Raw genomic sequence first — 23,284 nt, forward strand, 5'->3', positions numbered from 1 at the left:
TCAAAGAAATCTCAAAAAATCCCCAAAATTCCCTAAAAATCCCCAAAAATTCCTAAAAAATCCCCAAAATCCCAAAAAATCTAAAAATTCCCTAAAAACTACTTAAAAATCACTAAAAAATCCCAAAAAACCCCAAAAAATTCTACAAAAATCCCAAAAATCACTTTAAAAATCCCCAAAAATCCCTAAAAAATCCCCAAAAATTCCCTAAAAAATCCCCCAAAAATCCCCTAAAAATCACTTTAAAAATCCCCAAAAATCCCCTAAAAATCACTTTAAAAATCACCAAAAATCCCTAAAAAATCCCTAAAAAATCCCAAAAAATCCCCAAAAAATCCCCTAAAAATCACTTTAAAAATCCCCAAAAATCCCTAAAAATCCCTCTAAAAAATCCCCAAATTCCAAAAAATCCCAAAATTCCCTAAAAAATCCCAAAAATCCCAAAAAATCACTAAAAAATCCCAAAAAATTCCCTAAAAAATCCCAAAAAATTCACTAAAAAATCCCAAAAAATCCCAAAAAATCCCTAAAAAATCCCAAAAATCACTAAAAAATCCCCTAAAAAATCCCAAAAACCCCAAAAATCCCCCAAAAACCCCCAAAAATCCCCAAAAAATGCTGTGAAGCTCCCCTCCCCCCCCTTGCATGGCCTCCCCTCCCCCCTGGCTCGGAATCTCGGGGAATTTTGGGGAATTTTTGGGAATCTCGGGATGGGGGATTCGGCCTGGGGGGGAGGGGAGGATCCTGCAGATCCCAAAAAACAGGAGGAGGAGGAAGAGGAGGAGGAGGAGGAGGAAGAGCAGCTGGACCCGAGGATCCAGGTGGGGAGCCCAAAATTTGGGGGAAATTCCGGAAATTTGGGGGAAAAATCCCGAAAATTTGGGAAAAATCCGGAAAATTTGGGGGTTTGGGGGGAAAATTTGAGGATTTTAGGTGGAAACTCGAGGATTTTTGGTGGAAATTTAGGGATTTTAGGTGGAAATTTGGGGGAAAATCCCAGAAATTTGGGGAAAATCCTGAAAATTTGGGGGTTTGGGGTGGAAATTTGGGGATTTTAGGTGGAAATTTGGGGATTTTGGGGTGAAAATCCTGAAAATTTGGGGGAAAATCCAGAAAATTTGGGGAAAATCCCAAAAATTTGGGGGTTTGGGGTCAAAATTTGGGGATTTTAGGTGGAAATTTGGGGGAAAATCCTGGAGATTTGGGGTTTTGGGGGAAAATCCTGGAAATTTGGGGGAAAAATACTGAAAATTTGGGAAAAATCCGGAAAATTTGGGGGTTTGGGGGAAAATTTGGGGATTTTAGGTGGAAATTTGGGGATTTTGGGGGGAAAAATCCCAAAATTTGGGGGAAAATCCCAGAAATTTGGGGGAAATCCTGAAAATTTGGGTGTTTGGGGTCAAAATTTGGGGGAAAAATCCCAAAAATTTGGGAAAAATCCGGAAAATTTGGGGGTTTGGGGTCAAAATTTGAGGATTTTAGGTAAAAATTTGGGGATTTTGGGGGAAATTTGGGGATTTTTTGGGGAAATTTGGGGATTTTAGATGTAAATTTGGGTATTTGGGGTCAAGATTTGAGGGGAAATCCCAAAAATTTGGGGAGTTTGGGGGAAAAATCTTGAAAATTTGGGGGTTTTAGGTAAATTTTGGGGATTTCAGTGAAATTTGGGGAAAAACCCTGAAAATTTGGGGGTTTGGGGTGGAAATTTGGAAATTCCTAGGAATTTGGGGAAAATTCCGAAAATTTGGGGGATTTTAGGTGGAAATTTGGGGATTTTGGGAGGAAAAATCCCAAAATTTGGGAGAAAATCCCAGAAATTTGGGGGAAATCCTGAAAATTTGGGTGTTTGGGGTCAAAATTTGGGGGAAAATCCCAAAAATTTGGGGATTTGGGGTGGAAATTTGGGGATTTTGGGGGGAAAAATCCCAAAATTTGGGGGAAAATCCCAGAAATTTGGGGGAAGATCTTGAAAATTTGGGTGTTTGGGGTCAAAATTTGGGGGAAAATCCGGAAAATTTGGGGAAAATCCGGAAAATTTGGGGGTTTGGGGGGAAAATTTGAGGATTTTAGGTGGAAATTCGAGGATTTTAGGTGGAAATTTAGGGATTTTAGGTGGAAATTTGGGGGAAAATCCCAGAAATTTGGGGGAAATCCTGAAAATTTTGGGATTTTGGGGGGAAAATCTTGAAAATTTGGGGGTTTTAGGTGGAATTTTGGGGATTTTAGGTGGAAATTTGGGGTAAAATCCTGAAAATTTGGGGGTTTGGGGTGGAAATTTGGGGGAAATTCCTAGAATTTGGGGAAAATCCGAAAATTTGGGGGATTTTAGGTGGAAATTTGGGGATTTTGGGGGAAATTTGGGTGTTTGGGGTCAAAATTTGGGCGAAAATCCGGAAAATTTGGGGGTTTTGGGGGGAAAATCCCAAAAATTTGGGGGTTTTGGGTGGAAATTTGGGAAAAAATCCTGAAAATTTGGGGGTTTTAGGTGGAAATTTGGGGAAAAACCTCAAAGATTTGGGGAATATTCCAGAAAATTTTGGGAAAATTCTGGTAAATTTGGGATATCAGGGGCGAAATTTGGGAAAAAATTCCCAAAATTTGGGGGTTTGGGGTGAAAATTAGGGGATTTGGGGAGGAAATCCCAAAAAATTTGGGGAAAAATCCGGAAATTTGGAGAAAAATCCAGAGAATTTGGGGGTTTTGGGGAGGAAATCCTGAAAATTTGGGGAGAAATCCCAAAAATTTGGGGATTTTAGGTGGAAATTTGGGGATTTTGGGGGGAAAATCCCGAAAATTTGGGGGAAAATGGTGAAAATTTCAGGATTTTAGGTGAAAATTTTGGGGGTTTTGGGGAGGAAATTGTAAAAATTTAGGGGAAATCCTGAAAATTTGGGGTTTTGGGGGGAAAAATCCCAAAATTTGGGGATTTGGGGTGGAAATTTGGGAATTTTAGGTGGAAATTTGGGGATTTTGGGTGGAAAATTGGGGCTTTTGGGGGAAAAATCCTTAAAATTGGAGGTTTTGGGGTCAAAATTTGGGGGAAAATCCGGAAATTTAGGGAAAATCCCGAAAATTTGGGGAAAATCCAAAAATTTGGGGGTGGGAAAATTTGGGGGAAAATTGTAAAATTTGGGGATTTTAGGTGGAAATTTGGGGATTTTGGGGGGAAATTTGGGGAAAATCCTGAAAATTTGGGGGAAAATCTCGAAAGTTTGGGGGAAATCCCAAAAATCTGGGGAAAAAATCCCAAAAATTTGGGGGTTTGGGTGGAAACTTGGGGATTTTGGGGTGAAAATCCTGAAAATTTGGGGGAAAATCACAGAAATTTGGGGAAAATCCTGAAAATTTGGGTGTTTGGGGTCAAAATTTGGGGGAAAATCCCAAAAATTTGGGGGTTTGGGTGGAAAATTTGGGGATTTTAGGTGGAAATTTGGGGGAAAATCCTGGAAATTTGGGGGGAAAATCCCAAAAATTTGGGGATTTTGGGGGAAAAATTTGGGATTTGAGGGGCGAAATTTGGGGATTTTAGGTGGAAATTTGGGGATTTTGGGGAGGAAATCCCAAAAATTTGGGGGAAAATCTCGAAAATTTGGGGAAAATCCTGAAAATTTGGGGATTTTAGGTGGAAATTTGGGGGTTTTGGGGGGAAAATAGGGAAAATTTGGGGTTTTGGGGTCGAAATTTGGGGGAAAATCCAGAAAATTTGGGATTTGTGTGGCGAAATTTGGGGATTTTAGGTGGAAATTTGGGGAAAAATCTCGAAAATTTGGGGGAAAATCCCAAAAATTTGGGGGTTTGGGGTCAAAATTTGGAGGAAAATCCCAAAAATTTTGGGAAAATCCCAAATTTTGTGGTTTTTTTCTAGAATTTTGGGGGTTTTGTGTGGAATTTTTGGGTTTTTATCCCAAAATTTTGGGGTTTTTTCCCCAAATTTTGGGGTTTTATCCCAAATTTTGGGGGTTTTTACCTGGAATTTTTAGTTTTTGTCCCAAATTTTGGGATTTTCATCCCAAATTTATGTGTTTTTATCTCAAATTTTGTGAGTTTTATCCCAAATTTTTGGGGTTTTGTCCCAAACTTTGGGATTTTCACCCCAAATTTTGGGATTTTCACCCCAAATTTTGGAGTTTTCATCCAAATGCTTTGGTTTTTACTCTAAATTTTGGGGTTTTTTTCCGAAATTTTGGGGTTTTATCCTAAAATTTTGGAGTTTTTTCCCAAAATTTTGGGGTTTTATCCCAAATTTTTGGAGTTTTATCCAAATTTTGGGGTTTTTTACCCTAAATTTTGGGGTTTTTTTCTGGAATTTTGGGTTTTTTTCCTGGAATTTTGGGGTTTTATCCCAAATTTTGGAGGTTTTATCCCAAATTTTGGCTTTTTTTCCCAGAATTTTGGAGTTTTCATCCAAATTTTTGGGGTTTTTACCCAAATTTTGGGGTTTTTTCCTGGGATTTTGGGGTTTTATCCCAAATTTTTGGGGTTTTTTACCCAAATTTTGGGGGTTTTTACCCAAATTTTGGGATTTCCTTTCCAAATTTTGGGGTTTTTTCCCAGAATTTTGGGGTTTTATCTCAAATTTTTGTGGTTTTTACCCAAATTTTGGATTTTTCCTCCCAAATTTTGGGGTTTTTACCCTAAATTTTGAGGTTTTTTTTCTGGGATTTTTGGGTTTTATCTGAAATTTTTGGGGTTTTATCCCACAATTTTTGGGGTTTCATCCCAAATTTTGGGGTTTTCCATCCCAAATTTTGGGGTTTTTTCCCTAAATTTTGGGGTTTTTTTCTGGGATTTTTGGGTTTTATCCCAAATTTTGGGGGTTTTATCCCAAAATTTTTGTGGTTTTCTCCCAAATTTTGGGGTTTTTTACCCAAATTTTGGGATTTCCTTCCCAAATTTTGGGGTTTTTTCCTGGAATTTTGGGGTTTTATCCCAAATTTGGTTTTTTTCCCAAATTTTGGGGTTTTCCCCAAAATTTGGGGTTTTTACTCTAAATTTTGGGGTTTTTTCTAAAATTTTGGGTTTTATCCAAAATTTTGGGGTTTTGACCCAAATTTTGGATTTTTCCTCCCAAATTTTGGGGTTTTTACCCTAAATTTTGGGGTTTTTTTCTGGGATTTTTGGGTTTTATCCGAAATTTTTGGGGTTTTATCTCAAATTTTTGGGGATTTGTCCCAAATTTTGGGGTTTGTCCCAAATTTTGGGATTTTCACCCCAAATGTTTTGGGAATTCCCAGGAGGAATTGGAACATCTGAACGAAGCAAACGCTGAGATCAACCGAGTGGAACTGGAGCTGGACGTGAGTCGAACTGGTTTATACTGGTTTATACTGGGAGGGACTGGGAGGGAACTGGGATGGGACTGGGAGGGACTGGGAGGGACTGGGAGAGACTGGGAATGAACTGGGAGCAAACTGGGATGGACTGGTTTATACTGGGAGGGAGTGGGAATGGACTGGAAGGAACTGGGATTGAACTGGGGTGAACTGGGAGGGACTGGGAGCAAACTGGGATTGAACTGGGAGGGAACTGGGATGGACTGGGAATGAACTGGGATGGACTGGGAGCAAACTGGGAATGAACTGGGAGCAAACTGGGATGGACTGGGAGGAGATTGGGATAAACTGGGATGGACTGGGAATGAACTGGGATTGAGCTGGGAGACTGGGATACTGGGATGAACTGGGAGGACGGGAGCAAATGGGAGACGGGAGCAAACTGGGATGGACTGGGAGGGATGGGATACTGATGGACTGGGATGACTGGGATGACTGAGAACTGGGAGGAACTGGTTTGGACTGGGATTGGACTGGGAGCAAACTGGTTTATACTGGGATGGACTGGGATGGACTGGGAGGGAACTGGGAACAAACTGGTCCCCAGTTCCCAAACTGGTTTTCCCAATCCCCTCCCAGTCCAAACCAGTCCCAAAGTGGTTTTTCCCAGTTATTCCCAATCCCTCCCAGTCCCAAACTGGTTTTCCCACTCCAAACCAATCCCTCCCAGTCCCTCCCAGTCCCTCGCAGTCCAAACCAGTATAAACCACTCCCAAACTGGTTTTCTCAGCCCAAACCAGTCCCTCCCAATTCCTCCCAGTCCCTCCCAGTATAAACCAGTCCCAAACTGGTTTTTCCCATTCTTTAACTGGTTTTTCCCAAATCCCAAACTGGTTTTTCTCAATTTTTCCCTGTCCCAAACTGGTTTTTATGAATCTTTAACTGGTTTTTCTCAATTTTTCCCTGTCCAAACTGGTTTTCTCACTCCAAACCACTCCAAACCAGTCCCTCCCAGTCCCCAACTGGTTTTCCCAGTCCAAACCAGTCCCAAACTGGTATTTTCCTGTCCCATCCCCAGTCAGCCCGCAGTCAGTACCGGCGCGTTCTCAGCTGGTTTTCCCAGTCCAAACCAGTCCAAACCAGCCAAACCCAAACCCCACCCCACCACCCAAACTGGTTTTCTCAGCCCAAACCAGTTCAAACCAATTCCTCCCAGTCCCAAACTGGTTCTTCCCATTCTTTAACTGGTTTTTTCAAATCCCAAACTGGTTTTTCTCAATGTTTCCCAATCCCAAACTGGTTTTCTCACTCCCAAACCACTCCAAACCAGTTCAAACCAGTCCCTCCCAGTCCCTCCCAGTCCAAACCAGTCCCTCCCAGTCCCTCCCAGTCTCTCCCAGTCCAAACCAGTCCAAACTGGTATTTTCCCTCCATTCCCAGTCAGCCCGCAGTCAGTACCGGCGCGTTCTCAGCTGGTTTTCCCAGTCCAAACCAGTATAAACCAGTCCCAAACTGGTTTTCCCACTCCAAACCACTCCAAACCAGTCCAAACCAGTCCAAACCAGTCCCAAACTGGTTTTTCCCATTCTTTAACTGGTTTTTCTCAATTTTTCCCAATCCCAAACTGGTTTTCTCACTCCAAACCAGTCCAAACCAGTCCAAACCAGTCCTCCCAGTATAAACCACTCCAAACCAGTCCAAACCAGTCCCCAACTGGTTTTCCCAGTCCCTCCCAGTCTCTCCCAGTATAAACCAGTCCCAAACTGGTTTTTACCAATCTTTAACTGGTTTTTCTCAATTTTTCCCAATCCCAAACTGGTTTTCTCACTCCAAACCAGCCCAAACCACTCCAAACCAGTCCAAACCAGTCCAAACCAGTCCCCAACTGGTTTTCCCAGTCCCTCCCAGTCCCTCCCAGTCCCAAACTGGAATCTTTAACTGGTTTTTCTTAGCTTTTCCCATTCTTTAACTGGTTTTCTCAATCCCAAACTGGTTTTCTCAGTCCAAACCAGTCCCTCCCAGTCCCTCCCAGTATAAACCAGTATAACCCAGTCCCAAACTGGTATATTTTCCCTCCATTCCCAGTCAGCCCGCAGTCAGTACCGGCGCGTTCTCAGCTGGTTTTTCCCACTCCAAACCAGTATAAACCAGTCCCAAACTGGTTTTCTCACTCCAAACCACTCCAAACCAGTCCCTCCCAGTCCATCCCAGTCCCTCCCAGTCTCTCCCAGTATAAACCAGTCCTAAACTGGTTTTTATGAGTCTTTAACTGGTTTTTCTCAATTTTTCCCAGTCCCAAACTGGTTTTCTCACTCCAAACCACTCCAAACCAGTCCAAACCAGTCCAAACCAATTCCTCCCGGTCCAAACCAGTCCCTCCCAGTACAAACCAGTATAAACCAGTCCCAAACTGGTATTTTTCCCCCCTGCAGTCAGCCCGCAGTCAGTACCGGCGCGTTCTCAGCTGGTTTTTCCCAGTACAAACCAGTATAAACCACTCCAAACCAGTCCAAACCAGTCCAAACCAGTCCCTCCCAGTCTTTCCCAGTATAAACCAGTCCCAAACTGGTTTTTCCCATTCTTTAACTGGTTTTTCTGAGTCCCAAACTGGTTTTTCTCAATTTTTCCCAATCCCAAACTGGTTTTCCCACTCCAAACCAGTCCAAACCATTCCAAACCAGTCCCTCCCAGTACAAACCAGTCCAAACCAATCCCAAACTGGTTTTCCCACTCCAAACCAGTCCAAACCAGTCCCTCCCAGTCCCAAACTGGTTTTTCCCATTCTTTAACTGGTTTTTCTCAATTTTTCCCAATCCCAAAGTGGTTTTCTCACTCCCAACCAGTCCAAACCAGTCCAAACCAGTTCAAACCATTCCAAACCATTCCAAACCATTCCAAACCACTCCCTCCCAGTCCCTCCCAGTATAAACCAGTCCCAAACTGGTTTTTCCCATTTTTTAACTGGTGTTTCTGAGTCCCAAACTGGTTTTTCCCAATTTTTCCCAGTACCAAACTGGTTTTCTCACTCCAAACCAGTCCAAACCACTCCAAACCAGTCCAAACCAATTCCTCCCAGTCCCTCCCAGTATAAACCAGTCCAAACCAGTCCAAACCAGTCCCTCCCAGTATAAACCACTCCAAACCAGTCCAAACCAGTCCCCAACTGGTTTTCCCAGTCCAAACCAATCCCTCCCAATCCCTCCCAGTCCCTCCCAGTCTTTCCCAGTATAAACCAGTCCCAAACTGGTTTTTCCCATTTTTTAACTGGTTTTTCTGAATCCCAAACTGGTTTTTCCCAGTTTTTCCCAATCCCAAACTGGTTTTTCCCAGTTTTTCCCAATCCCAAACTGGTTTTCTCACTCCAAACCACTCCAAACCAGTCCAAACCAGTCCCCCCCAGTCCCCCCCAGTCCCTCCCAGTCCCTCCCAGTCTCTCCCAGTATAACCCAGTCCCAAACTGGTCTATTTTCCTGTCCCCAGTCAGCCCGCAGTCAGTACCGGCGCGTTCTCAGCTGGTTTTCCCACTCCAAACCAGTATAAACCAGTCCCAAACTGGTTTTCTCACTCCAAACCAATTCTTCCCAGTCTCTCCCAGTCCCTCCCAGTATAAACCAGTCCAAACCAGTCCCAAACTGGTTTTCCCACTCCAGTCTCTTCCCAAATTCGCAATCCCAAACTGGTTTTTCTCAATTTTTCCCAGTCCCAAACTGGTTTTCCCACTCCAAACCACTCCAAACCAGTCCCCCCAGTCCCCCCCAGTCCCTCCCAGTCCCTCCCAGTATAAACCAGTCCAAACCAGTCCCAAAACTGGTATTTTTCCCCCCTGCAGTCAGCCCGCAGTCAGTACCGGCGCGTTCTCAGCTGGTTTTTCCCAGTCTAAACCAGTTCAAACCAGTCCCTTCCAGTCCAAACCAGTCCCTCCCAGTCCAAACCAGTCCAAATCAGTCTCTCCCAGTCTCTCCCAGTCCAAACCAGTCCAAACCAGTATATTTTCCCTCCATTCCCAGTCAGCCCGCAGTCAGTACCGGCGCGTTCTCTCCGACTCGGCGCGCAAACTGAACTCTCAGGGATCTCAGCTGGGCAATTGCATCGACAGAGCTCGGCCTTACTACGAGGCCAGGAGGAGAGCCAAGGAGGTGAGAAATGGGGAAAATTCCAGGGAAAATGGGAAAAACAAAAAAAAAAGGGGAAAAACGGTGAAAAAATGACGAAAATCGGTGAAAAAATGACGAAAATCGGTGAAAAAATGGGGAAAATATGACAAAAAAATGACAAAAAAAGGGGAAAATAAGGGGAAAAATGCAGGAAAAATGAGAATTTTTGTTCTCTATGAGGTCAGGAGGAGAGCCAAGGAGGTAATTTGGGGGAAATTTGGGAAGATTTGGGAAAAATGGTGAAAAAATGGGGAAAAACGGTGAAAAAATGACGAAAAAACGATGAAAAACGATGAAAAAATGGGAAAAAATGGGGAAAAATGACGAAAAAATGACGAAAAACGATGAAAAAATGGGGAAAAATGGGAATTCTTGGCCCTACTATGAGGCCAGGAGGAGAGCCAAGGAGGTGATTTGGGGGAAAAATGGGAAAATTTGGGAAAAAATGGGAAAATTTGGGAACAAATGGTGAAAAAATGGGGAAAATTGGTGAAAAAGGTGGAAAAATGGGAAAAATGGGGAAAAAATGGGAATTTTTGTTCTCTATGAGGTCAGGAGGAGAGCCAAGGAGGTGAGAAATGGGGAAATTTGGGAAAAATGGGGAAAAAATGGTGAAAAAATGATGAAAATCAGTGAAAAAATGGGGAAAATATGACGAAAAACAGTGAAAAAATGGGGAAAAATGGGAATTCTCGGCCTTACTACGAGGCCAGGAGGAGAGCCAAGGAGGTGATTTGGGGGAAAAGTGGGGAAATTTGGGAAAATTTGGGAAAAAATTGGTGAAAAAATGATGAAAATCGGTGGAAAAATGGGGAAAAAATGGGGAAAAACGGAGAAAAAATGACGAAAAACGGTGAAAAAATGGGGAAAATAAGGGGGAAAATGGAGAAAAAATGGGAATTTTTGTTCTGCATGAGGTCAGGAGGAGAGCCAAGGAGGTGATTTGGGGGAAAAGTGGGAAAATTTGGGAAAAAATGGGGAAAAAATGGGAAAAAATGGTGAAAAAATGATGAAAATCAGTGAAAAAATGGGGAAAATATGACGAAAAATGGGGAAAAAATGGGGAAAAATGCAGGAAAAATGAGAATTTTTGTTCTCTGTGAGGTCAGGAGGAGAGCCAAGGAGGTGATTTGGGGGAAATTTGGGGAAATTTGGGAAAAAATGGGGAAAAACGGTGAAAAAATGATGAAAATCGGTGAAAAAATGGGGAAAAATGACAAAAATGGGGAAAAAATGGGGAAAAATGGGAAAAATGAGAATTTTGTTCTAACTGTGAGGTCAGGAGGAGAGCCAAGGAGGTGATTTGGGGAAATTCGGGAAATTTGGGAAAATTTGGGGAAAACGGTGAAAAATGATGAAAATCGGTGAAAAAATGGGGAAAAATGACAAAAATGGGGAAAAAATGGGGAAAAATGGGAAAAAATGGGGAAAAAATGGGAAAAATTTTTAAAAAGGGGAAAAAATGAGGGAAAAATGGGGAAAAAATTGGGAAAAAATGGGGAATAAAATGGGGAAAATATGGGAAAAAATTGGGAAAAAATGGGGAAAAAATGGAGAAAAATGGGGAAAAATGGGGAAAATTGGGAAAAAATGGGGAAAAAATGGGAAAAATTTTTAAAAAGGGGAAAAATTTGGGAAAAAATGGGGAAAAAGTGGGAAAAAAATGGGGAAAAAATGCGGAAAAAATGGGAGAAAATGGGAAATTTTAAAATTATTTTTTCTATTTTTAATCCATTTTTCCTGCTATTTTCACCATTTTTAATGCGATTTTTTGGGGATTTTTGGAGGATTTTTGGGGGGAGTTTTTCCAGGATTTCCTCCATTCCCAAAATTTCCAAATTCCCACTTTTCCAGAGATGGAATTAACCTTTTTTTTGGGGTATTTTCACCATTTTTAATCCGATTTTCTCGCTATTTTCGCCATTTTTCATCCAATTTTTTGGGGGATTTTTTCCTAAATTTTTTTCTCCTCTCAACTTCCCAAAATTCCCAAATTCCCACTTTTCCAGACACATCGTGAGACACAAATAACCATTTTTTTGGGATATTTTCACCATTTTTAATGCGTTTTTTCTCCAATTTTCCCCATTTTTAACGCGATTTTTTTTCGAATTTTCGCCATTTTTCATCCCATTTTTTGGGGGATTTTTTCCAGGATTTCCCACATTTCCAAAATTCCCACTTTTTCAGACACATCATGAGACACAAATAACCATTTTTTTGGGGGTGTTTTGATGGGATTTTCATGCGATTTTCGCCATTTTTAATGCGATTTTTTTCGAATTTTCGCCATTTTTCATCCGATTTTTTGGGGGATTTTTTCCTAAATTTTTTTCTCCTCTCAACTTCCCAAAATTCACAAATTCCCACTTTTCCAGACACACCATGAGACACAAATAACCACTTTTTAATCGAATTTTCACCATTTTAAATCCAATTTTCATGCGATTTTCACCATTTTTAATGCGATTTTTTTCAAATTTTTGCCATTTTTCATCCGATTTTTTTGGGGATTTTTTCCTAAATTTTTTCTCCCTCTCAAATTCCCAAATTCCCACTTTTCCAGATACAACAGGAAACACAAACATCACTTTTTAATCGAATTTTCACCATTTTTAATCCGATTTTCATGCGATTTTCGCCATTTTTAATCCGATTTTCTTCGAATTTTCGCCATTTTTCATCCGATTTTTTCGGGGATTTTTTCCTAAATTTTTTCCAATCCCAAATTTCCCAAAATTCCCATTTTCCAGGCCCAGCAGGAGACCCAACGAGCTGCTCTCTGTTACGAACGAGCCGCCGGGAATCCATTTTTTATTTTTTTACAATTTTCGCCATTTTTAATCCAATTTTTTCGCGATTTTTTTGGGGATTTTTTGGGGATTTTTTCCATTCCCAAAAATCTTTGGGAATCCCAGAATTCCCACTTTTCCAGACACATTAGGACTTAGAAATAACCATTTTTTTCCGGTATTTTCACCATTTTTAATCCAATTTTCATGCGATTTTCGCCATTTTTAATGCGATTTTTTTTGTATTTTCGCCATTTTTCATCCGATTTTTTCGGGATTTTTTTTGGGATTTTTTCCAGGATTTCCTCTAATCCCAAATTTCCCAAAATTCCCATTTTCCAGGCCCAGCAGGAGACCCAGAGAGCCGCCCTGCGTTACGAGCGAGCCGCCGGGATGCACAACGCGGCGCGAGAAATGGTGTTTGTGGCTGAGCAGGGAATGGCCAACGGCAAGAACCGCCTGGACCCAACCTGGCAGGAGATGCTCAACCATGCCACCAGGAAGGTGGGGAATTTTGGGAAATTTTTGGGAATTTTGGGGATTTTTTGGGAATTTTCCTGGGGATTTTGGGGTTAAATCCGTGAAATTTGGGGGATTTTGGGCTGAAATTCGTTGAATTTTCGGTTCAAATCTCTGAAATTTGTGGCTTTTTGGGGTGAAATTTGTGGGAATGGTGGGATTTTGGGATCAAAACCCTGAAATTCGTGTTTTGGGCTGAAATTTGTGGAATTTTGGGGGTTTCGGGGTTAAATCCATGAAATTCGTGAAGTTTTGGTCTCAAAACCATAAAATTCGTGGGATTTTGGGCTGAAATTTGTGGGATTTTGGGCTGAAATTCCTGAAATTTGAAACATTTTGGGCTCAAAATCCTGGAATTCTTGGGATTTTGGGCTGAAATTCGTTGAATTTTGGGCTCAAAACCCTGAAATTCATGGGATTTTGGATTTAAATCCCTGAAATTTGTGGGATTTTGGGGTGAAATTCGTGGGATTTTGGGCTCAAAACCCTGAAATGAGGAAGGATTGGCATCAATAGGATTAGGATCAATAGAAGGTTTGGGATCAATAGGCTGATTGATTGGCAATTGGGATCAATGAATTGGGATCAATGGCCAACGGCAAGAACCGCCTGGACCCAACCTGGCAGGAGATGCTCAACCATGCCACCAGGAAGGTGGGGATTTTTGGGGTGAAATCCATGGAATTTTGGGAATTTGGGATCAAATGAAATTTGATCCCAAAATTTGGGGGATTTTGGGTTCAAATCCCTGAAATTTGTGGGATTTTGGGGTGAAATTCGTTGAAATTTGTGAGATTTTGGGCTGAAATCCCTGAAATGGAGAAGGATTGGGGTCAATAGGAAAAGGTTTGGGATCAATAGGAGAAAGTTTGGGACGATTGGATTGGATTTGGGATCAGTAGGAAGAAGATTGGGATCAATAGGGGCAAGTTTGGGATCAATAGGGGCAAGTTTGGGATCAATAGGGGCAAGTTTGGGATCAATAGAAGGACTGGAATCAATAGAAGGTTTGGGATGATTGGATTGGATTTGGGATCAATAGGAGAAGGTTTGGGATCAATAGGATAAGATTTGGGATCAATGGAAGGGTTGGGATTAGTAGGAGAAGGTTTGGGATCAATAGGATTAGGATCAATAGGTTTGGGATCAATGGGATGATTGGGATCAATAGGATTAGGATCAATAGCATTGGGATCAATAGGATTGATTGGCAATTGGGATCAATGAATTGGGATCAATGGCCAACGGCAAGAACCGGCTGGACCCAACCTGGCAGGAGATGCTCAACCATGCCACACGAAAGGTGGGGATTATTTTGGGAAATTTTTGGGAATTTTGGGGTCAAATCTGTGAAATTTGGGAAGTTTTGGGCTGAATTTTGGGGGATTTGGGGGTGAAATTCTGGGAAATTTGTGGGATTTCAGGGTAAAATCTGTGAAATTTGGGGGATTTCGAGGTTAAAATCATTGACTTTGTGGGATTTTGGGGTTAAATCTGTGAAATTTGTGGCGTTTTGGGATTAAATTAGTTGAGTTTTGGGTTAAAATCCGTGACATTCATGGAATTTTAGGCTGAAATTCATGGGATTTTGGGCTGAAATTTGTGGGATTTTAGGGTGAAATTCGTTGAATTTTGGGCTGAAAACCCTGAAATTATCGAGATTTTGGGCTGAAATTTGTGGGATTTTGGGCTGAAATCCCTGGAATTTGTGGCATTTTGGGCTGAAATTTGTGGGATTTTGGGCTCAAAACCCTGAAATTTGGGGGATTTTGGGGTTAAATTCGTGGAATTTTGGGGTTAAATTCGTGGAATTTTGGGCTCAAAACCCTGAGATTTGTGGGATTTTGGGCTGAAATTCATTGGATTTTGGGTTAAAATGCCTGAAATTTGTCAGATTTTGGGCTCAAATCTCTGAAATGTGAAATATTTTGGGCACAAATCCCTGAAATTCGTGGCATTTTGGGCTGAAATTTGTGGAATTTTGGGATTAAATCCCTGAAATTCGTGGAATTTTGGGCTCAAATCCCTGAAATGGGGAAGGATTGGGATCAATAGAAGGTTTGGGATCAATAGGCTGATTGATTGGCAATTGGGATCAATGGGATTGGGATCAATAGGATTAGGATCAATAGATTTGGGATCAATGGGATGATTGATTGGCAATTGGGATCAATGGGTTTGGGATCAATAGGATTAGGATCAATAGGTATGGGATCAATAAGTTTGGGATCAATAGGATCAATAGGATTAGGATCAATGGGTTTGGGATCAATGGGATTGAGATCAATAGGATGATTGGGAATTGGGGATCAATAGGATCGATTGGCAATTGGGATCAATGGAATTAGGATCAATGGCCAACGGCAAGAACCGGCTGGACCCAACCTGGCAGGAGATGCTCAACCAGCCACACGAAAGGTGGGGATTATTTTGGGAAATTTTTGGGAATTTTGGGGATTATTCTGCAAATTTTGGGAATTTTCCTGGGAATTTTGGGACTTTTCCTGGGGATTTTGGGGTTAAATCCCTGAAATTCGTTGAATTTTGGGCTAAAATCACAGAAATTCCTGGGATTTTGGGCTGAAAATTTGTGGGATTTTAGGCTGAAATCTCTGCAATTTGGATTTTGGGGTGAATTTTGGGCTGAAATTCCAGGAATTTTGGGGTTAAATCCCAGAAATTTGGGGGATTTTGGGGTTAAAATTCGTGGGATTTGTGGCATTTTAGATGAAATTCCATGAACTTCGTGGAATTTTGGGGTTAAATCCGTGAGATTTGTGGGATTTTGGGCTCAAATCCCTGAAATTTGTGGCGTTTTGGGCTGAAATTTGTGAGATTTTGGGATTAAATCCCTGAAATTTATGGGATTTTGGGCTCAAAACCCTGAAATCTGTGGAGTTTTGGGCTGAAATTTGTGAGATTTTGGGATTAAATCCGTGAAATTCATGGAGTTTTGTGCTGAAATTTGTGAGATTTTGGGCTGAAATTAGTGGGATTTGTGGGATTTTGGGTTGAAATTCGTGGGATTTTAGGCTGAAAACCCTAAAATTTGGGGCATTTTGGGGTGAAATTCTTGAAATTTTGGGCTGAAATTTGTGGGATTTTGGGCTGAAATTCCTGAAATTTGAAATATTTTGGGCTCAAAATCCTGGAATTCTTGGGATTTTGGGCTGAAATTCGTTGAATTTTGGGCTCGAAACGCTGAAATACATGGAATTTTGGATTTAAATCCCTGAAATTTATGGGATTTTGGGCTGAAATTTGCAGTGTTTTGGGATTAAATCCCTGAAACTTGGGGGATTTTGGGGTGAAATTCGTGGGATTTTGGGCTCAAACCCCTGAAATTCATGGGATTTTGGGATTAAATCCTTGAAATTTGGGGGATTTTGGGTTGAAATTTGGGGGATTTTTGGCTCAAAACCCTGAAATTTGTGGAGTGATGGGATTAAGTCCCTGAAATTTGAAATATTTTGGGCTTAAATCCCTGAAATTCGTGGGATTTTGGGCTGAAATTTGTTGAATTTTGGGCTCAAAACCCTGAAATTCATGACATTTTTGGGATTAAATCCCTGAAATTCGTGGAATTTGTGGGATTTTGGGCTGAAATTCGTGGGATTTTGGGGTGAAATTTGTTGGATTTTGGGCTCAAATCCCTGAAATTTGTGGGATTTTGGGTTGAAATTCGTGGGATTTTAGGCTGAAAACTCTAAAATTTGGGGCATTTTGGGGTGAAATTCTTGAAATTTTGGACTGAAATTCTTTCGATTTTTGGCTCAAATTCTGGAAATTCATGAGATTTTGGGCTCAAATCCCTGAAATTAGTGAGATTTTTGGGCTGAAATTCGTGGGATTTGTGAGATTTTGGGATTAAATCCCTGAAATTTGTGGGATTTTGGGCCATTTTTTCCCGCGAAAAACCTCATTTTTCACTCGATTTTCCCCATTTTTGGCTCTAATTTCCCCATTTTTTCACCGATTTTCACACTTTTTTTTTTGCTAATCCCCAAATTTCGGGAATTTTCGGGAATTTCAGGTGAACGAGGCGGAGCAGGAGCGGCTGTGGAGCGAGAGGGAGCACCAGAGAGTCACCAGGCAGTGCCAGCAGGCCGAGGCTGAAGTGCAAAGGTTGCAGAAATCCTTAAAAAGGGACATCGCCAGGAGTCGGCCCTACTTCGAGCTCAAAGCCCAGTTCAACCAGAGGCTGGAGGTACTGGGAATACTGGGAATGAACTGGGAATACTGGGAGGGAGAAATGGTTTTTTACGGGAATTTTTTCTGATTTTTTTCGGATTTTTTATGGTTTTTTTCTGGATTTTTTGTGAATTTTTGCTGATTTTTTGTGGATTTTTAGTGATTTTTAAAATGGATTTTTAATGATTTTTGGGTGGATTTTTGTGGATTTTTTACTGATTTTTTAGGGATTTTTTCTGATTTTTTTTCTGATTTTTTCTGATTTTTTATGGGTTTTTTAATGATTTTTTGTGATTTTCTATATGAGTTTTTAATGATTTTTAAATTGATTTTTCAGATTTTACGATTTTCTGGTTTTTATTTTTTCTGGTTTTCGGATTTTTAGTGGATTTTTAAATGATTTTCACTGAATTTTTGATTTTTAATGAATTTTTAATGGGTTTTTGCTGATTTTTTTGTAGTTTTTACCCATTTTTTAAAGGATTTTTACTTATTTTTTACTGATATTTTGCTGATTTTATTGTGGATTTTTATTGAATTTTTGGTGGATTTTTACAGAATTTCTAGGGATTTTTACTGAATTTTTAATGAATTTTTACCAAATTTTTCGTGGATTTTTACCAAATTTTTCGTGGATTTTTTACCAAATTTTTAGGGACTTTTAGTGATTTTCAGGGATTTTTGGCAATCCCTCAAAAGGGACATCGCCAGGAGTCGGCCCTACTTCGAGCTCAAAGCCCAGTTCAACCAGAGACTGGAGGTACTGGGAATACTGGGAATAAACTGGGAATACTGGGAGGGAGAAATGGTTTTTTACGGGAATTTTTTCTGATTTTTTTTGGATTTTTTATGGTTTTTTTCTGGATTTTTTGTGAATTTTTGCTGATTTTTTGTGGATTTTTAGTGATTTTTTTAATGGATTTTTAATGATTTTTGGGTGGATTTTTGTGGATTTTTTACTGATTTTTAGGGATTTTTTCTGATTTTTTTTCTGATTTTCTCTGATTTTTTCTGATTTTTTATGGGTTTTTAATGGATTTTTAATGATTTTTTAAATTGATTTTTTACGGATTTTTTCTGGTTTTTTCAGATTTTTTTCTGGTTTTTTCGGATTTTTAGTGGATTTTTTAATGGTTTTTCACTGAATTTTTTTGATTTTTAAGGATTTTTTAATGGGTTTTTGCTGATTTTTTTGTGGATTTTTACCCATTTTTTAAAGGATTTTTACTTATTTTTTACTGATATTTTGCTGATTTTATTGTGGATTTTTATTCAATTTTTGGTGGATTTTTACAGAATTTCTAGGGATTTTTATCGAATTTTTAATGAATTTTTACCAAATTTTTCGTGGATTTTTTACCAAATTTTTCGTGGATTTTTTACCAAATTTTTAGGGACTTTTAGTGATTTTCCGGGATTTTTGGCAATCCCTCAAAAGGGACATCGCCAGGAGTCGGCCCTACTTCGAGCTCAAAGCCCAGTTCAACCAGAGGCTGGAGGTACTGGGAATACTGGGAGGGACTGGGAATGATGGAGGAGGGTTAATGGGGATTTTCAGATTTTTTTTGGATTTTTTTTGGATTTTTTTCGGATTTTTTTTGGATTTTTTTTGGATTTTTTTCGGATTTTTAAATGATTTTTTAATGATTTTTTTCTGATTTTTTCCTGATTTTTAATGGATTTTTTTTCTGATTTTTAATGGATTTTTTATGGATTTTTAATGGATTTTTTTCTGATTTTTAATGGATTTTTAATGGATTTTCGGATTTTTTTCGGATTTTTAGTGATTTTTTATCTGATTTTTTAATGGATTTTTTAGGGATTTTTAGTGATTTTTTGTGATTTTTTTTCTGACTTTTTAATAGATTTTTAGTGATTTTTTATGGATTTTTTCTGATTTTTTTCTGATATTTTTCTGATTTTTAATGGATTTTTAATAGATTTTTTTCTGATTTTTTTCTGATTTGTAGTGGATTTTTAATGATTTTTTTGTGGATTTTTATTGGATTTTTAATGATTTTTTAAATTGATTTTTTACAGATTTTTTAGGGATTTTTTCTGGTTTTTTCGGATTTTTAGTGGATTTTTAAATGATTTTTCACTGAATTTTTTTGATTTTTAATGAATTTTTAATGGGTTTTTGCTGATTTTTTTGTGGATTTTTACCCATTTTTTAAAGGATTTTTAATTATTTTTTACTGTTATTTTGCTGATTTTATTGTGGATTTTTATTGAATTTTTGGTGGATTTTTACAGAATTTCTAGGGATTTTTACCAAATTTTTCGTGGATTTTTACCAAATTTTTAGGGACTTTAAGTGATTTTCAGGGATTTTTGGCAATCCCTAAACAAAGACATCACCAGGAGCAAACTGTGCTTCGAGCTCAAAGCCCAGTTCAACCAGAGGCTCGAGGTACTGGGAATACTGGGAATAAACTGGGAATACTGGGAGGGAGAAATGGTTTTTTACAGGAATTTTTTCTGATTTTTTTTGGATTTTTGGTGATTTTTTAATGATTTTTTTCTGATTTTTTTATGATTTTTAACAGATTTTTTTCTGATTTTTAATGGATTTTTTGCAGATTATTTATGGATTTTAAATTATTTTTTCTGATTTTTTCTGATTTCTTTCTGATTTTTTTTCTGATTTTTTTCTGATTTTTATGATTTTTCTGATTTTTTAATAGATTTTTAATAGATTTTTTTACTGATTTTTCGGATTTTTTTATTTTTAGTAGTTTTTCTGATTTTTTTCTGATTTTTTCTGATTTTTATGATTTTTTCTGATTTTAATAGATTTTTAATAGATTTTAATGGATTTTTTCGGATTTTTTTATTTTAGTGATTTTTCTGATTTTTTTTCTGATTTTTATGGATTTTTAATAGATTTTTGTAATTTTTTTTTCTGATTTTTAGTGGATTTTTAATGATTTTTATTAATTTTCTTATTTTCTTCTGATTTTTAATGGATTTTTTACTGATTTTTTACTGAATCTTTATGGATTTTTGATGAATTTTTAATGGATTTTTTCCCAAATTTTTCGGGATTTTTACTGAATTCTTTTGTGGATTTTCACCAAATTTTTTAGGGATTTTTACTGAATTTTTTTTATGGATTTAAACCAAACTTTTAAGAATTTCTCTGGAATTCTAACTTATGATTTTTAAATAGAAATTTTACCAATTTTTAAATGAATTTTTTCCTGATTTTTTTGCGTATTTTCGCCATTTTTTTGCGTATTTTCGTCAAATTTTCACTGATTTTCATCAAATTTTCACCGATTTTCACCAAATTTTTAGGAATTTTAACCAAAGTCTTTCAAGGAATTTTATCTAATTCTTAGTAATTTTTTAGGGATTTTAACTTAGGATTCTTAAATGGAATTTTACCAAATTTTTTTCTGATTTTTTTTGCATATTTTCGCCATTTTTTCACCGATTTTCACCAAATTTTTAGGGATTTGAACCAAAGTTTTTTTATGGAATTTTATCTAATTTTTAGGGATTTTTTAGGGATTTTAACAAAAATATTAAATTCATTTTTTCCCCATTTTTTTGCGTACTTTTACCATTTTTTAACGGATTTTCGCCATTTTTTCATCGATTTTCACCAAATTTTCAGGGATTTTTACTGAGTCTTTTTAATGGAATTTTATCCAATTTTTAGGGAATTTTTTTTTAATTTTACCCTATTTTTTTGCATTTTTTTTCCTTTTTTTTTTGCGTATTTTCGCCATTTTTTAACATATTTTCGCCATTTTTTCACCGATTTTCGTCAAATTTTCACCGATTTCCACCAAATTTTTTCGGGAAATACTAGAATTCCAGGAATTTTGTCTAATTCCCAATTTTTTTTCCCCCCCAGGAGCACAAATCCCGGGTGAATTCCCTGGAATCCGCCGTCTCCCAGGCCAAGCTGCGTTACTCCGTCGCCCTGCGGAACTTGGAGCAGATCAGCGAGGAGATCCACGCCAGGAGATTCCAGAGATTCCTCCGGAAAAAACCTCGGGAAAACCCGCTGGGGGCCGAGGGGGGAGAGGAAAACCCCGAAATCCCCAAAATCCCCCAAAAAATCGGCGAAAATTCGGGAAAAAAAGGAGAAATTTCGGGCGAAAAAAGCGAATTTTCGGGAAAAAACGACGAATTTTCGGGAAAAAACGTTGGAATTCCAGGAAAAATTGGTGAAACTTCGGGAAAAATGGGTGAAGTTCCTGGAAAATTCGAAATTTCGGGACAAGCTGCTGAAATTCCCGGAAAAATCGGTGGAATTTTGGGCGAAAAAAGTGAATTTTCGGGAAAAAACGGCAAATTTTCGGGAGAAAAAAGCGAATTTTCGGGAAAAACTGGTGAAATTGCTGGAAAAGTCGACGGAATTCCCGGGAAAAGTGATGAAGTTGCTGGAAAAATGGGATTTTTGGGGAAAACGGGCGAAACTTCGGGAAAAATCGGAGAAATTTCGGGAAAAAGTGATGAATTTTTGGGAAAAATCAGCGAAATTCCTGGAAAAAGTGATGAAATTCCCGGAAAATTCGGTGGAATTTCGGGAAAAACCCCAAAAATCCCGGGAGAAAGCGGAGAAATTCCTGGAAAAATGGAAATCCCGGGAAAAATCGGCGAAATTTTGGGGAAAATCGGCGGATTTTCGGGGAAATTCGGCGAAATCCTTCCGGGGAAAATCGGCAGAATTCCGGGAAAAATCGATGAAATTCCTGGAAAAACTCATGAAATTCCTGGAAAAATGGGAGAAATTCCTGGGAAAACTCATGAAATTCCTGGAAAAACCGAAATTTCGGGAAAAATGGGAGAAATTCCTCGAAAAATGGGTGAAATTCCTGGAAAAATCGGCGAAAAAAGTGGAATTTTGGGCGAAAAAAGCGGAATTTTGGGCGAAAAAAGCAAATTTTCCGGCGAAATTCCCGATTTTCCCGCCGAAATTCCCGATTTTCCCGCCGAATTTCCCGGAATCTCCTCGGAAACTTCCGGAATCCCCTCGGAAATTCCGGGATTTTCCAGCTCTGGGGATTCCCTGTCGGTGCTCAGCCTGCAGACCATCGCCTCGGATCTGCAGAAATTCGACTCCGTGGAACATTTGTCGGGAATTCCGGGAATTTCGGGAATTCCGGATGCTCTGAGTCTCCACAGCGAGGAGTTGGGGGAGGAGAGGGAGAGGAGGAGGAATTTTCGGCATCACAGGAGTGTCAGTTTGTGAGGTTTTGGGGATTTTTGGGGAATTTTGGGAATTTTGGGAAAAATTCCTGGAAAAAAAATGTGGAATTTTGAGGATTTTTTGGGATTTTTTGTGAATTTTTGGGAAAAATCCTGGAAATTTTTGGAAATTCTGGGGAAAATTCCTGGAAAAAATGGTGGGATTTTGAGGATTTTTTGGGGGAAAATCCTGGAAAATTTGGGAATTTTGGGAAAAATTCCTGGGAAAAAATGTGAAAATTTGAGGAATTTTTGGGGATTTTTTGGGAATTTTTGGGAATTTTTTGGGATTTTTTTTGGGAAATTTGGGATGTGATTCTGAGAAATTCTGGAAATTTTGGGAATTTTGTGAAAATTTTGGGAATTCTGGGAAAAATCCCTAGAAAAAGCCTGAAAATTTTGGTAATTCCAGGAAAATTCGCAGAAAAAAATGTGGAAATTTGGAGGAAGTTGTGGAAAATTCCCAGGAAAAGAAGTAGAATTTTGAGGATTTTTTGGGAATTTTTTGGGGAAAATCCTGAAAATTTTGGGAATTTTGGGAATTCTGGAAAAAATTCCTGGAAAAAATGTGGAAATTTGAGAATTTTTGGGGATTTTCTGGGGTTTTTTTGGGAATTTTTGGGGAATTTTTGGGGAAATTTGGGATGTGATTCGGATAAATCCTGGAAATTTTGGGAATTTTGGGAAAATTTTGGGAATTCTGGAAAAATCGCCGGAAAAAAAATGTGGAATTTTGAGGAGATTGTGGGAAATTCCTGGAAAAAATGTGGACTTTTGAGGAATTTTTGGTGGATTTTTGGGGGAAAATCCTGAAAATTTTGGGAATTCTGGAGAAATTTTGGGGAATTTTGGGAAAAATTCCTGGAAAAATGGTGGAATTTTGAGGATTTTGGGGATTTTTTTTTAATTTTTGGGAATTTTTTGGGATTTTTTTTGGGAAATTTGGGATGGGATTCTGAGAAATCCTGGAAATTTGGGGAGAATTTTGGGAATTCTGAGAAAAATCCCCAGAAAAATCCCAAAAATTTTGGGAATTCGGGAAAAAACACGAGAAAAAAATATGGAATTTTGAGGAAATTGTGGAAAATTCCCAGAAAAAAAAGTGGAATTTTGAGGATTTTCTTGGTGGTTTTTTGGGAATTTTTGTGAT

The 23,284-nt window shown here is 38.7% G+C and overlaps 1 protein-coding gene across 1 annotated transcript; it reads left to right on the plus strand.

Moving 5' to 3' along the window:
• Nucleotides 1-562: 562 nt before the first annotated feature.
• On the plus strand, nt 563-22,196 carry SH3BP5L (SH3 binding domain protein 5 like). The gene is made up of 7 exons (XM_085047331.1): nt 563-821; nt 5,235-5,297; nt 9,281-9,409; nt 12,562-12,723; nt 16,772-16,945; nt 20,795-20,984; nt 21,441-22,196. Exons 1-7 carry the CDS (start codon nt 711-713, stop codon nt 22,136-22,138), a joined length of 1,527 nt encoding a protein of 508 aa, XP_084903457.1. The 5' UTR covers nt 563-710; the 3' UTR covers nt 22,139-22,196.
• The last annotated feature ends 1,088 nt before the right edge of the window (nt 22,197-23,284 follow it).

This window comes from Lichenostomus cassidix, unplaced genomic scaffold, assembly GCF_008360975.1.
Source record: "Lichenostomus cassidix isolate B80296 unplaced genomic scaffold, HeHo_3.0 HiC_scaffold_33, whole genome shotgun sequence".
Classification (NCBI taxonomy): domain Eukaryota; kingdom Metazoa; phylum Chordata; class Aves; order Passeriformes; family Meliphagidae; genus Lichenostomus; species Lichenostomus cassidix.